Genomic DNA, 15870 nt, shown 5'->3' with positions numbered 1-15870 from the left:
GACATGTAACTTACCAACTCCAGCCTGTACTTGGGTTAGTTGAGCTCCAGAAATAAGACTAGTGGCCTTTTCTAGTTGGCCTAATTTTTTATTATGTTCTTGGCTTTTTAAGAATAAATGGCTGCTGCACAATTGGCCCCAGCCCACAGGGATCTGGTTAATTCCCTCTTTTTCCAGAGGAAATAACCCAGGCTTTTTGTTGTGCTAATTTAATGGCAGCCTTTTGTGAGCAATTTGGGTATGTAGAAGTGATCTGGAAATTGGATAAGGGCAATGTTATTTAAATTTAATTAGGGAGGGCAATACATGCTGAAGGATTTATTTAGAACACAGGGTTTAAGGTCAGAAGGGACGATTTGATCATCCAGTCTGAACTCCTGTAAAACACAGGCCCATTAAATATCACTCTGTTACCTCAGTATTAAGCCAAAAGACGTATGTGTGACTAAGGCCGACACTACACTAGGATTTTACATCATAGAATGATAGAGCCATAGAGTTATAAGGGAACACAAAGGACAGCTAGTCTATTCCCTGACAAGATGCAGGATTTGTTTTGTCTTAATCATCTAAGACTGGTGGCTATTCACATGTCTTTGGAAAACCTCCACAGAGGGAGCTTCCATGACTTCCCTGGGAGTCTGTTCCATTGGCCTCCTGTAGTTAAAGTGAGGAAGATTTTCCTGAAATGTAATTTAAATCTCCTATGCTGGAATTTGAACCCATTGCCTCTTGTCCTGCCCCTCTGTGGTAAGACAGAAAAACTTTCCTCCACCTTTTTATGGCAGCCTTTCAAGTATTTGAAGACCACTATGATGTCGTCCCCCATTAATCTCTTTTCCAAATAAATATACCGGTTCCTTTGACTTGCTGATACTGCTTGCATTCCATCCCTTGTGTAACATTATTTGCCCATGGATCCTTTCCAGGTTCTCTACATCCTTTCTGTTAATTAGACACATAACTCCAACTGAGACCTAACCCATACTGACTTCTGCTAATATAACCGAACATTGCATTTGCATTTTTGGAACATTTTTCCTAATGTCCGACCTAAACATCCCTTGCTGAAATTTAAGTCCACTGTTTCTTGTCTTCTCTCAGAGGTTAAGGTGAACATTTTTTCTCCCTCTTTGTAAAAACTTTTTAGGTATTTGAAAACTGTTATCATTTCCCCCTCAGTCTTCTCCTTTCATTATCATTTTCCCCCAAGTTGCCTTCCACTTTCAAATTCCCAACCAGTTCCTCCTTATATGTCAAAATCAAGTCTAGAACAACCTCTCTCCAAGTAGGTTTCTCCAGCTTCTGGAACAAAAAAGTCTCTCCAATACATTCCAAGAAATTGTTGGATAATCTGTGTCCTGGTGTAGACAGCATGAGATGAATTCTTCCATTGACCTAGCCATCACCTCTCAGGGATCACCTGTGCTGAGGGGAGAACCCTTCCATCTGTGTAAGTAGTGTCTATATTGAAGCACTATGGCAGTAACGCTGTAGCATTTTAAGTGTAAACAACCCTTCAAGCAGATCTTCCAGAAAACAACATCCAGTCTGGATCTGCCAACTTGGGAAATTGGAGAATCCAACACTTCCCTTCTCAGTGCGTCCCAATGGTTAATCACCCTCAGTGCTAAATATTTGGCCCCAATTTCAAGCTGGAATTTACCTGGCTTCAGCTTCCAGACCTTTGGTCTTGCTCAGCCTTTCTCTGGTATATTACAAAGCCCGTTATTACCCATGATTTACTGCCCATGAAAGTCTCTGCTTGATAATCTTTTTGATAAGTTAAGAGATCTATACCTTCAAGTCTAACGATCCATCATTTTCTCTATCCTCCAATCATTTTTGTGGCTCTTTTCCGCACCGTCTTCAAGTTTTCAACATCTTTTTTCAAATGTGCACCCCAGAACTAGATGCAGTTTGTTTCCCCAATCCCATGTGCAGAGGTAAAATCCTTTCCCTGCGACAACTCACCAGCTCAGTATTTTCCACTACTAAATCAAAGGCCTCTGAGAAATTAAGATTTGTTACATCATCATTGTTCGCTTGATCCACCAAATGTGTACCCTTGATCAAGCAATGTGTACTCTCATAAAAGGATGAAAACAGGTTTATTTAACAAGATCTGTTCTGCATAAACCCTGTTGGTGACTGCCATTACTTACATTTCTAGACTTTTTTTAACTAATCTCATACCCATTTTTCCATTGTTTCTTAACCTTGTCAACCTTTATATAATAAAAACTATCCTTTTATATTTTAATATATTACATTTAACACAGGAATTGACATAAATCCTTTTGAGGATTTCTCTTGTTCTCAATACACTTAACAAATTGCTTTTTATGATCCATAGCCCTGCAAACATGGAGTTTTCCCTGTTGTCTTAACGTTCCTTATCAATTTTCTTAACTTCTGATTTCTATTGCTGGCCAGCTATTTTTCTTTTTTCCTCTTTTTTACATATTGCTTCCCTCCCTCTAATTGTTGCCTTCACTTTTCCACTAGACTGAGTTTTTACCCAAAGTTGTTCATTTTGTTGACTCTGGAATTGTGAGTTTTCTGATATCTAATAAAATGTTATCAAAGAATTACCAATATTCATTCATATTTTTCTGTCTAAATTTTTCCTCCCAATCAGTTTTGCTGACAATTTTCCTCATCTTTAGGGAATTAGTCCTCTTGGAGCGCTAAGTGTCTATAGATAGTACTGGTTGGGAACTGGTCATTTGAATGTAAATCGGTTTTCTTTTTTCTTTTCCTCTCCTATATCATACGCTCTCTTCTTTGTCCCTTGTATAAACTAAAGTGTCCCAGACTTTTCTATCCTTAATAGAGACTGGGTGACCAAAACTGAACACATTCCCGAACATCTTATGCTTCATCCCATATCTTGGAGATCTGAACATTGTTTTGTTTTTTCCAGTGCTGCAAATGCGCAGGTGTTTCTCTTGAGCTGCTATCAATGGGGCCCAAGTATGGTCTAGTTGGGATGTTTCTTCCAGCACATGTCTTCCTAAAAGGTTGTTTTTCCCCCTTCTCTGATTTCAAGCAACTGGTTGAATGGGGAACTCCCTTCAGTATGGACTCCCTATCCTGGCTCTCATTGCATTAAGGAACAATGATAGATAACCAGTATCCACACTTGTGTTTCCTGCTGGTGCCTCTTAAGGTTCCCCCACCACAAAGTGTAGGAATTATTAATGCAGGGAGCACAATAAAATATGGAATTGTTTTTAGTCAGGTCATTGTTCACAGTTATTCTCTCTGAATAAGGAAAATATAATTTTTCAGTGTGTGAAGAGCGCTCAATCTGCTTCTCTCATGAGAACAGCCTCCACTACTGCATGCAGTGTCTCAAATTAACGTTGTCTCTCCATGCAGGCATTTCTACTGCGACCATCTACTGGGAACACACAGAAAGTCAGGGGAACGTACGGTAAATGCAGGAGACACCCTTATGCCTCAGAGTTGGACACTTTCTCCCTTACGCAATGTCAGATTCTAACAGAACCGACTTCAGCAACCCCTCTGCTTTCATCCTACTTGGCATTCCTGGCCTGGAGGCAGCCCATATCTGGATCTCTATCCCCTTCTGTGCTATGTATGCCATAGCCATCTTGGGGAACTTCACCATCCTGTTCATCGTGAAGATGGAGCAGAGCCTCCATGAACCCATGTTCTATTTCCTCTGCATGCTGGCTGTCACTGACCTGGTCATTTCCATATCCACCGTACCCAAAATGCTGAGCATCTTCTGGTTCAATTCCAGGGAGATCGGTTTCAGTGCCTGCCTCACCCAGATGTATTTTCTTCACTCCTCCTCAGGGATGGAGTCTGGAATCCTCGTGGCTATGGCTTTTGATCGCTACGTGGCCATCTGTGATCCTCTGAGACATTCCACGACCCTGACAAACTCTCTTGTGGCCAAGATAGGCCTGGCCGTGGTGCTGCGCAGTGGTATACTCGCATTACCCTATCCCTTCCTGGTGAGGCAGTGGCCATATTGTAGAACCAACATCATCCCACACTTTTATTGTCAGCATATAGCTGTAGTGAAGCTGGCCTGCACTGACATCCGCATCAGTAGTTACTATGGCCTGTTTGATCTTCTCTTTGTGATCGGAATGGATGGGTTTTTTATTGCTGTGTCCTATATTCAGATCCTCCAGGCCATCTTCTGCCTCCCCACAAAGGATGCCCGGCTTAAAACTTTTGGGACCTGCATCTCTCATCTTTGTGCCATCTCAGCTTTGTACGTCCCAAATGTATTCTCCTCTCTCATGTTCCGGTTTGGTCACAATGTGCCACTGCATTTCCTCGTTCTCATTAGTGGTGTGTACCACATGGTGCCCCCTGTGCTGCACCCCATCATTTATGGGGTGAGGACCAAACAGATCCGCGGCAGGCTGCTCCAGCTGTTTGCTCATAAAGAGACCTAAATATTTTCTCCTTGTGCTCTGGCTCTCAGATTGAGCTCCGTGCAGAGCTGGCTGGTGCATGGTCCATGATGCTGGGGCCTCCTCCCTGAATCACTTACTGGACAGACAGAGAGACATTAAACCCTTCCCTGTCCTGACTGTGCTATGTCAATGTGATGAACTGGGGAGTCAGTCTATGTACACAACACTGGGTTGCCACCTTCATCCAAGAATATTAAAGGAACTGGCACATGAAATTGCAAGCCAATTAGCAAGAATTTTCACTGAATCAGTAAACTCAGGGGTTGTACCATACGACTGGAGAATTGCTAACATAGTTCCTATTTTTAAGAAAGGGAAAAAAAAGTGATCCGAGTAACTATAGGCCTGTAGCAGGGTGGACCCTGCTCCTGCTGTGAGGGGTTTAAAAGTGGCCTGGCAGGGCTTGAGAGCAGTGGCTCTAAAAGCTGGGCTGATTGAGGGAGTGGCTGCAGGTGAGGCCACACCCCAAACTGAGCCACAGCTGGCCCCTATAAAAGGCCAGGGAAGACAGAAGCCCAGACAGTCTCTCTCTGGCTATAGAGAGAGATGGGCCTGGCTGCTTCGGAGCTTGAGACTGGATACCTGAGTGAAGCAGGGCTGGGGAAGGCTGAGGAGCTGGGGAGCTCCAGCCTAGAAAGCCCCAGGCTGCAGCCTAGCAGTGGGCCAACAGGTACTGGGGGTTGCAGAGGGCAGCCCAGGGGTAAGCCAGGGCAGCAGGTCCAAACCCTCCTTGCCAGTGATGAGTAGGCTGATACTGCAGTCTGCCCCAGAGTGTGGGGCTAGACAATGACTGGCAGTAGCCAAATACTGAGGCAAGGTAGGGATAGAGGGTGAGGGTTCCCCAAGGAGGGGAGACCCAGAGAGAATGGGGTTACTGCTAGGGGGCAGCACCCCATGTAAGAGGGCACCGGGTCCAGGGAGGGACACGGGGGCCTGAAGACAGGTGGATCACCAGCCTGCAGAGGGCGCTCCGAACGCTGGAACAGAGCTAATTCCCGGAGTCACCAGCAGGAGAGCCACAGGGGTGAGTCCAACCCGTTTACAAGGCCTGTTAGTTTGACATCTGTAGTATGTAAGATCTTGGAAAAAATTTTGAAGGAGAAAATAATTAAGGACATTGAGGTCAATGGTAATTGGGATAAATTACAACATGGTTTTACAAAAGGTAGATCGTACCTAACCAACCTGATCTCCTTCTTTGAGAAGGTAACAGATTTTTTAGACAAAGGAAATGCAGTGGATCTAATTTACCTCGATTTCAGTAAGGCATTTGACACGGTTCCACATGGGGAATTATTAGCTAAACTGGAAAAGATGGGGATCAATATGAACATTGAAAAGTGGATAAGGAACTGGTTAAAGGGGAGACTACAACGGGTCGTACTGAAAGGTGAACTGTCAGGCTGGAGGGAGGTTACTAGTGGAGTTCCTCAGGGATCAGTTTTGGGACCAATCTTATTTAACCTTTTTATTACTGATCTTGGCACAAAAAGTGGGAATGTGTTAATAAAGTTTGCGGGTGACACAAAGCTGGGAGGTATTGCTAACACAGAGCAGGACCGGGGTATCCTGCAGGAAGATCTGGATGACCTTGTAAACTGGAGTAATAGTAATAGGATGAAATTGTATAGTGAAAAGTGCAAGGTAATGCATTTAGGGAGAAATAATAAGAATTTTAGTTCTAAATTGGGGCAGGGCTGCCCGGCGGGGGGGGGGGAGGGGGCAAGAGGGGCAATTTGCCCCAGGGTCCCGCAGGGGCCCCCATAAGAGTTTTTTGGGGCCCTGGAGCGAGGTCCTTCACTCACTCTGGGGGCCCTGGAAAACTCTCGCAGGGCCTGGGCCCCCGACACTTCTTCTGCACCCGGTCTTCGCCGGCGGGGGGCCCTTCCGTTCCGGGACCTGCCACCAAAGTGCCCCGAAGACCCGTGGTGGGAGCCCCCCGTCACCGAATTACCACAGAAAATCTGGCTGCACTTCGGCAGCGGGGGGGGACCCCGCTTCGGGGCACGTCGGCGGCGGGTCCTGGAGCGGAAGGACCCCCCACCGCTGACTCACTGCCGAAGCGGGGTCCTCCTGCTGCTGAAGACCCCAGGCCCCCAGAATCCTCTGGGCGGCCCTGAATTGGGGACGCATCAGTTGGAAGTAACAGAGGAGGAGAAGGACCTCGGAGTATTCGTTGATCACAGGATGACTATGAGCCACCAATGTGATATGACCGTTAAAAAAGCTAATGCAGTTTTAGGATGCATCGAGCGAGGTATTTCCAGCAAAGATAAGGAGGTGTTAGTACAAGGCACTGGTGAGACCTCATCTGGAATACTGTGTGCAGTTCTGGTCTCCCATGTTTAAGAAGGATGAATTCAAACTGGAACAAGTTCAGAGACGGGCTACTAGGATGATCCGAGGAATGGAAAACCTGTCTTATGAAAGGAGACTTGAAGAGCTTGGCTTGTTTAGCCTAACCAAAAGAAGGTTGAGAGGGGATATGATGGCTCTTTATAAATATATCAGAGGGATTAATATCAGGGAGGGAGAGGAATTATTTAAGCTTAGTACCAATGTGGACACAAGAACAAATGGGTATAAACTTGACACTAGGAAGTTTAAACTTGAAATCAGATGAAGGTTTCTAACCATTAGAGGAGTGAAGTTCTGGAACAGCCTTCCAAGGGGAGTAGTGGGGGCAAAAGACATATCTGGCTTCAAGACTAAGCTTGATAAGTTTATGGAAGGGATGGTATGATGGGATAGCCTATTTTTGTCAATTAATTTGGCAACTGATCTTTGATTATCAGCAGGTAAGTATGCCCAGTGGTCTGGGATGGAATGTTAGATGGGATGGGATCTGAGTTACTGCAGAGAATTCTTTCCTGGGTGCTGGCAGGTGAGTCTTGCCCACATGCTCAGGGTTTAACTGATAGCCATATTTGGGGTTGGGAAGGAATTTTCCTCCAGGGCAGATTGGCAGAGGCCTTGAAGGTTTTTCACCTTCCTCTGCAGCATGGGGCATGAGTCACTTGCTGGAGGATTCTCTGCAGCTTGAGGTCTTCAAACCACAATTTGAGAACTTCAGTAACTCAGACATAGGTTAGGGGTTTGTTATAGAAGTGGATGGGTAGGATTCTGTGGCCTGCGTTGTGCAGGAGGTCAGACTAGATGATCATAATGGTCCCTTCTGACCTTAGAGTCTATGAGTCTGTGGATCCCTGAAATTACAATCTTGCCTCATCTCTTCTGTCAAGTCTTGACCCTGCTGTGTGTCTTCTCCCCAAGGTCCCACCCCATCTCTTCTTCCTCTCTTCCATTCCCCTTGTCATCTGCAACATAGTCATCTCTAAAACCAATATGTTCTCACTTCTTATGGCAAGTCATTTAAGGGACACAAGTTAGTGTTAAAATTTTAATGTTTATTCTTAATTTGTTACTAATTCTGTCGAGAGAGAGACCCCATCAGGACTCCTGGCTGACTAAGCCCTGGCTGGGATGATTTAGTTGGAGATTGGTTCTGTTTTGAGCAGGAGGTTGGACTAGATGACCTCCTGATGTACCTTCCAACCCTGTTATTCTATGATTCTATGATACCTGGGATCTATCTGAGCTCTGGGAGGCGGGTGGGGTATAGTGAGTTGCAGCAGGAGGCAGATACAATTGGGGTCTAAATAAGATCAGAATGGCCATAATGGGTAAAACCAATAGTCCATGTAGCCCAGTAGCCCAGCAGTCCCCAATGCACCCATGTCCTGACAAGCGACATCATCGAGAGGCGTTGCCGCCAAAATGCTTCCGAAATTCGGTGGCATTTCGGCGGATGCTCAACTGCCGTCATGGTCCTTCATCTGGAACCCGCCAGATGAAAAGGTTGGGGACCACTGCAGTAGCCTGTCTTCTGACAGTGCCCAGTGCCAGGTGTTTCAGAGGGAATGAACAAAACATGGCAATGAGCATGTGATTCATGTGGAGCAGCTCAGCAGAAGGGGGCAGAAGCCCTGAGTCTGGGCTGTCTCAGATTCATCTGGCAGGAGTTCAAGCCTCCAGCCCCAGTAGGAGCTGCCGAAGGAGGGGAAGAGCCCAGGCTGCCCCGGCTGGAGCGGCAGAAGAATCTGTCAGTTCTGGCTTCCCTGAGCCCTAGCCGCTGCCACAGAGTGAAGGGGGAAGGGGGAGAGAAGCCCTACTCATTTCTGTCCCCTCTATCTTCCATACTGCTGCCAACCAGGGGTTGTCTCATTTCCCCCGTCGTTAGATAAACCTCAGAGGGCAGTGTAGCAGGGTGGACCCCTGCTACACTGGGAGGGGTTTAAAAGTGGCCTGGCAGGGCTTTAGAGCGGTGGCTCTAAAAGCTGGGCTGATTGGGGAAGTGGCTGCAGCTGGGCCACACCCCAATCAGGCCACAGCTGGCCTCTATAAAAGGCCAGGGAAGCCAGAAGCAAGTCAGTCTCTCTCTGCCTTCAGAGTGAGACGGGCCAGGCTGCAGGGAGCTTGAGACTGGATACCTGAGTGGAGCAGGGCTGGGGAAAGGCTGAGGAGCTGGGGAGCTCCAGCCTGGAAAGCCCCAGGCTGCGGCCTAGCATAAGGCTAACAGGTACTGAGAGTTGCAGAGGGCAGCCCAGGGGTAGGCCAAGGCAGCAGGTCCAAACCCTCCTTGCCAGTGCTGAACAGGCTGATACTGCAGTCTGCCCCAGGACGTGGGGCTAGACAATGACTGGCAGTAGCCATACACTGAGGCAAGGTAGGGATAGAGGGTGGGGGTTCCCTGTGAAGGGGAAGCCCTGAGAGTAAGGGGTTACTGCCAGGGGGCAGCACCCCCATGTAAAAGGGCACTGGGTCCAGGGAGGGACACGGGGGCCTGAGGACAGGTGGATCACCAGCCTGCAGAGGGCGCTCCAGCGCTGGAATGAGCTAATTTCCGGAGTCACCAGCAGGAGGCGCCGCAGGGGTGAGTCCAACCCGTTTACAGGCAGGTTTTTTGTTTCCCCTCCTGGACCCTTTCGGGGCTGCTCACTTCCCTCCTCTCCCTCACCCTTTCTGGAGTTATAGGCAGGTTCACGTCACCACTGGTATAGTCTCCGCACCAGTGGTCTGCTCCCTCTATGCTCATTTCTGTGGGCTACAGGATCATAACAGGGGCCCCACCAGAGGATCATCATAGGTCCACGACATCGTCCCACGCTGTTCTGCGGGATGAGCTTCACCATTTTCTGGTGGACACTTGCGATTTCAAGGGTAAGGTGGGCTCCTTCTCCAGCGTTGGGGAGACGTCCATCTCATCTTCTGGGCCACCAGGGCTGTTTTGGAGGACTGGATGGAATGCTGTAGACAATGGTGTAGAGAGGAGGGATTTAGATTTACTAGAAACTAGGGAAACTTTTGGGATGGGGGAGCCTGTACAGGAAGGATGGGCTCCACCTAAACCAAAGAGGATCCAGATTGCTGGCACTTAACATTAAAAAGTTGCAGAGCAGTTTTTAAACTAAGAGATAGGGGAAAGCCGACTGCTGCAGCAGAGCACATGGATAGGACAGAGACTTCTCTTAGAGGAGAGTCTATTGATAGAGATTGTGTAAGTTCTAGTCAGGAGGAGAGGATTGAAGAGGATAAACTATGAGCCAGATCAGAAGAGAAACATTCACATAAAAAAGAATCTGACACATCAGAAAAGGGTAGACAAATAAACAATGACAAGTTTTTAAAGTGCTTGTACACAAATGCTAGAAGTCTAAATAATAAGATGGGTGAACTAGAGTGCCTTGTGATAAAGGAGGATATAGATATAATAGGCATCACAGAAACCTGGTGGAGGGGGGACAATCAATGGGACACAATCATTCTGGGATACAAAATATATCGGAAGGATAGAACAGTTGTGCGGGGGGGAGTGGCACTATATGTGAAAGAAAATGTAGAATCAAATGAAGTAAAAAATGAATCCACAAGTTCCATAGAATCTCTATGAATAGTAATTCCATACTCTCATAAAAATATAACAGTAGGCATCTATTATCGACCACCTGACCAGGACAGTGCTAGTGATGATGAAATGCTGAGGGAGATGACAGAGGCTATCAAAATTAAGAACCCAATAATAGTGGGGGATTTCAATTATCCCCATATTGACTGGGAACATTTCACCTCAGGACGAAATGCAGAGCTAAAATTTCTCGATACTTTAAATGACTGCATCATGGAGCAGCTGGTACGGGAACCCACAAGGGAAGAGGCAAGTCTCAGTTTAGTCCTGAGTGGAGCGCAGGAGCTGGTCCAAGAGGTAACTATAGCAGGACTGCTTGGAAATAGTGACCATAACATAATAACATTTAATATTGCTATGGTGGGAAGAACATCTCAACAGACCAACACCGTGGCATTTAATTTCAAAAAGGGGATCTATGCAAAAATGAGGAGGTTAGTTAAGCAGAAATTGAAAAGTATAGTGACTAGAGTGAAATCCCTGCAAGCTGCATGGACAGTTTTCAAAGACACCGTAATAGAGGCCCAACTTAAATGTATACCCCAAATTAAAAAACACAGTAAAATAACTTGAAAAAGAGCCATTGTGACTTAATAACCATGTAAAAGAAGCAGCGACAGATAGAAAAGTCATCTTTTAAAAAGTGGAAGACAAACCCTAGTGAGGTAAATAGAAAGGAGCATAAACATTGCCAAATTAAGTGTAAAAATTTAATAAGAAAAGCCAACAAGGAATTTGAAGAACGGCTAGCCAAAAACTCAAAAGGTAATAACAAAATGTTTTTTTAAGTACATCAGAAGCAGGAAGCCTCCTAAATAACCAGTGAGGCCCATGGACAATCAGGATACAAAAAGAGCACTTAAAGATGATCAAGTCATTCTGGTGAAACTAAATAAATTCTTTGCTTCCGGCTTCACAGCTGAGGATGTTAGGAAGATTCTCAAACCTGAGCCGTTCTTTATAGGTGACAAATCTGTCACAGATTAAGGTGTCACTAGAGGAGGTTTGGAATTAATTGACAAATGTAACATTAACAAGTCAGCAGGACCAGATGGCATTCACCCAAGAGTTCTGAAAGAACTCAAATGTGAAATTGTGGAACTATTAACTATGATTTGTAGCCTGTCCTTTAAATCGACTTCTGTACCAAATGACTGCAAGATAGCTAATGTAACCCCAATATTTAAAAAGGCTTCTAGAGATGATCCCGGCAATTACAGACTGGTAAGTCTAACGTCAGTACAGGGCAAATTAATTGCAACAATACAAAAGAATAAAAATTTCAGACACATAGAAAAACATAAGTTGTTGTGCAATAGTCAACATGGTTTCTGTAAAGGGAAATCGTGTCTTACTAATCTATTAGAATTCTTTGAAGGGGTCAACAAACCTGTGGACAAGGGGGATCCAGTGGACATAGTGTACTTAGATTTCCAGAAAGCCTTTGACAAGGTCCCTCACCAAGGGCTCTTATGTAAATTATGTTGTCATGGGATAAGAGGGAAAATCCTTTCATGATTTGAGGACTGGATAAAAGACAAGGAACAAAGGGTACGAATAAATGGTAAATTTTCAGTTGATACTGAACTGCTCAAGATAGTTAAGACCAAAGCAGAGTGTGACGAACTTCAAAAACATCTCACAAAACTAAGTGATTGGGCAACAAAATGGCAAATGAAATTTAATGTGGCTAAATTTAAAGTAAAGCACATTGGAAAAAATAACCCCAGCTGTACATACAACATAATGGGGGCTAATTTAGTTACTACTAATCAGGAGAGAGATCTTGACGTCATCGAGGATAGTTCTCTGAAGAGGTTCACGCAGTGTGCAGCGTGAGTCAAAAAATCAAACAGGATGTTAGGAATCATTTAAAAAGGAATAGAGAATTAGATGGAGAATAGCTTATTGCCCTTATATAAATCTATGGTACTCCCACATCTTGAATACTGCGCACAGATGTGGTCTTCTCATCTCAAAATGATATACTGGCATAAGAAAAAGTTCAGAAAAGGTCCCATATGAGGAGAGATTAAAGAGGCTAGGACTTTTCAGCTTGGAAAAGAGGAGACTAAGTGGGGATATGATAGAGCAGGGGTCAGCAACCTTTCAGAAGTGGTGTGCTAATTTAAGGTTTCGTGTGCTGGTAATACATTTTAACACTTTTAGAAGGTCTCTTTCTATAAGTCTATAATATATAATTAAACTATTGTTGTATATAAAGTAAATAAGGTTTTAAAATGTTTAAGATGCTTCATTTAAAATTAAATTAAAATGCAGACCCCCCCTGGACCAGTGGCCAGGACCTGGGCAGTGTGAGTGTGACTGAAAATCAGCTTGTGTGCCGAGGTTGCCTACCCCTGTGATAGAGGTATATAAAATCATGAGTGATGTGGAGAAAATGAATAAAGAAAAGTTATTTACTTGTTCCCATAATAAAAGAACTAGGGGCCACCAAATGAAATCAATGGGCAGCAATTTAAAAACAAATAAAAGTTCTTCTTCACACAATGCACAGTCAACCTGTGGAACTCCTTGCCTGAGGAGGTGATGAAGGCTAGGACTATAAAAGGGTTTAAAAGAGGACTAGGTACGTTCATGGAGGTTAAATCCATTCATGGCTATTAGCCAGGGTGGGTAAGGAATGGTGTCCCTAGCCTCTGTTTGTCAGAGGGTGGAGATGGATGGCAGGAGAGAGATCATTTTATCATTGCCTGTTAGGTTCATTCCCTCTGGGGCACCTGGCATTGGCCACTGTCGGTAGACAGGATACTGGGCTGGATGGACCTTTGGTCTGACCCTTTATGGTCATTCTTATGTTCTTACATTCTTATTAACTGGAAGGCAGGAATCGTGGTCTACAGGTGGGCCCACAACTCTGTGAAAAGACTTTCAGATCGGTCATTGATTTTTGCAAAGGGCTGGATGGGGATTTCCTGCCCACGAAGATCCTCCTCAGCCCTCAGAATGAAGCCAACCATCTTTTCAACATTGGACACCAGAGGCTCTAGGGTGGGTCTCCACAGGTGCCAGGTGCTCTCCTTCCATTGTGATGTAGGGTACTCTATGGTTTGCCTGCAGAAAACCCACATGGATCCAGCTGCTAAGACTAGTTGGCAGCTGGAGTGGGGGGACCAGGTATATTTTAGACACCTCCGTACTCATTCTGCTTGGGTGACCCCCCTATTCTTCCCCAACCTACAGCCTGAGATGCTGGGAGTTGCTCCAGGCCTGAGTGGAGGGGCTGACATTGACTCTGTTCAACGTCTACCCCACAATGCAGACCCAGAGTGGATGTGTTTCTATCAATAGATGTCTGCCTTCCTCGGCAAGTTGGATCCTCACGATTGCCTGGGCCTTGGTGGGGATTTTAATACCACCTTTGAGGACCAGAATTGCACAGGGATTGAGAGCAGCCAGGCTGCTGCTGGCATCCTCAGAGAGCTCATCACTCCCTACATGACCAGCACCTGGATGAGTAGTCCACTGTTACCTATGTCCAGATGGAGGTCGATCGGTTGTGCAACTCCTGGTTGGACGTCATGTATGTATTTTGTTTCCATCTTGCCCAGGCGCACTCCTCCAGCATTTGACTGGCCCAGTTCTCACCCACCATTTAGTGGCCATGATGTCCTCTCTCATCTTGGAGCTCACCTGTGTCTGTTTACCCATCAGAGCCCCCCTGCACATAGTCCAAGAGGTGGGACCCATGGGTGGCAAGTTTGTAGAAATTTTGGTGGTGCCCAGAACTCGTTCCCCAACTCCACCCCCCCAAACTCCGCCCCCACCTGCCTAAGGCTCTGGGAGGAGGCTTGCGGGGGGAGGTGTGGGGTGCAGATCCTGGGCTGGGTATTAGGGTGCAGGAGGGGTGCAGGGTGCAGGCTTTGGGATGGAGTTTGGGTGGTGGGTGCAGGCTCCGGGCTGGGGCAGGGGGTGGGTGTCCAGGATTGGGTGAGAGGTGCAGGCTTTGGGATGGAGTTTGGATGCAGGCTCTGGGCTGGGGTGGGGGCATAGGAAGGGGTGAGGGGTGCAGGCTCTGGGAGGGAGTTTTGGGATGGGAAGGTGTGTGTGGGAAGCGGGAGGGGGTGCACCCTCAGGGAGGGAGTTTGGGGATAGGAGGGAGTGCAGGGGTGAGGGCTGTGGGGCTGAGGATGAGGGATTCATGATGCAGGAGGGGGCTCAGGGCTGGGGCTGAGGATTAGGGTGCGGGGGGATGAGGGCTCTGGTTGGTGCTGAGGGGTTCATGATGCAGGAGGGGGCTCAGGGCAGAGGGTTGGGGGTGTGGGATGAGGGGTTCATGCTGGGGGGGGTCAGGGCTGGGGCTGAGGATTAGGGTGCGGGGGGGATGAGGGCTCTGGCTCGGGATGAGGGTTTGGGGCAGAAGGGCAGCCTGCCTCGCCATTAGTGAATGGTGGGTGCTAGGACCCTGGGGCAGCAGACAGCCGTTCTGCCGGGAGTCGCTCTACTCCAGCAGCATGAGGAAGAGGCTCGCGCTGTTTTCTGTCAGGCAGGGACGCGGTGCGGCGGGGGGGGGTTCACGCAGGGGGAGGGGTGGCAGGCGGGGGCTGGGACCTGCTCTAGGCAGGGCGGGGGCGGGGAGACCCGCGGGGGCCGGGGCCTGATCCAGGGAGGGCCGGGGGAGAGACCCAGCTCCAAATATTGCTGAAGCAGGACCCCCAGCCCGAGCACTGCAAATGTATATAACCTGCCGCCTGTGGTGGGACCACCTTATTGCCTACTGCTCGGGTTTTCCTTGATTGGGTCCTAGAAGAGGGTGATCCCCACCAACCGCTCACCCCAGTGCCTCTGGAATTCTTGATTGGGCTCCTGTCCCATGAGTCTCCCCAGTTATTTCCCTTTCATAATCGGAGCCAGCCGAACACCCTGCAGCTGGTTCACTTCTGAAGGAAAAAACTTTACATGCTCATGCTCCAAACGCTTCACTTCCTCAGATGCCCTGATACCAAGTGGCAAGACCTAGTACCACCTTCAGAGGGTGATGAACCCCACTAAACCAAACAGCCCCAGGCCTTGCAAAAGGGGTTGTGTGACACATGGCCAGAAAGACTTGAGCAACATGCAGACTATTGTCTCTAGAGGGTGACTCTGGGTCAGGTTAGAAAAGTATGTAAATGTTATTAGGGCCATTCCACCTTAAGTAGGCTAGGGCTTTGCTATGTAGACTTGTATTATTAAAGAACTGGAAGAAGTTAGTGACTCTAGTAGTCTAAATGTACTGAGAGCTTGTTAGAGGTTAGCAGTGTAAGCAAAGGATTTCTGTCTAGAGCTGTATTCCGTTAATTCAGAGATGAAAAGGAAATATTATTAGATGAATCTTGGGTGCAATAATCTCATTTTCATTATGTCTCTTTAAAGTTTCTTGTGAACACTCTATAAACTGCTTAATGGATAATGACATTATATCAATCCAGGTAGTTAATA

The 15870-nt window shown here is 46.7% G+C and overlaps 1 protein-coding gene across 1 annotated transcript; it reads left to right on the top strand.

Moving 5' to 3' along the window:
- Nucleotides 1-3494: 3494 nt before the first annotated feature.
- On the top strand, nt 3495-4442 carry LOC123377114 (olfactory receptor 52K2-like). The gene has a single exon (XM_045029573.1). It carries the CDS (start codon nt 3495-3497, stop codon nt 4440-4442), a length of 948 nt encoding a protein of 315 aa, XP_044885508.1.
- Nucleotides 4443-15870: the final 11428 nt, after the last annotated feature.

The sequence above is a fragment of the Mauremys mutica genome, chromosome 1, assembly GCF_020497125.1.
Source record: "Mauremys mutica isolate MM-2020 ecotype Southern chromosome 1, ASM2049712v1, whole genome shotgun sequence".
Classification (NCBI taxonomy): Eukaryota; Metazoa; Chordata; order Testudines; family Geoemydidae; genus Mauremys; species Mauremys mutica.
This window is presented reverse-complemented; position numbering and strand designations above follow the sequence as displayed.

What these genes read in the sequence shown, in the direction of transcription:
- LOC123377114 (XM_045029573.1), top strand. Translation starts at nt 3,495, where the DNA reads ATGTCAGATTCTAACAGAACCGACTTCAGCAACCCCTCTGCTTTCATC.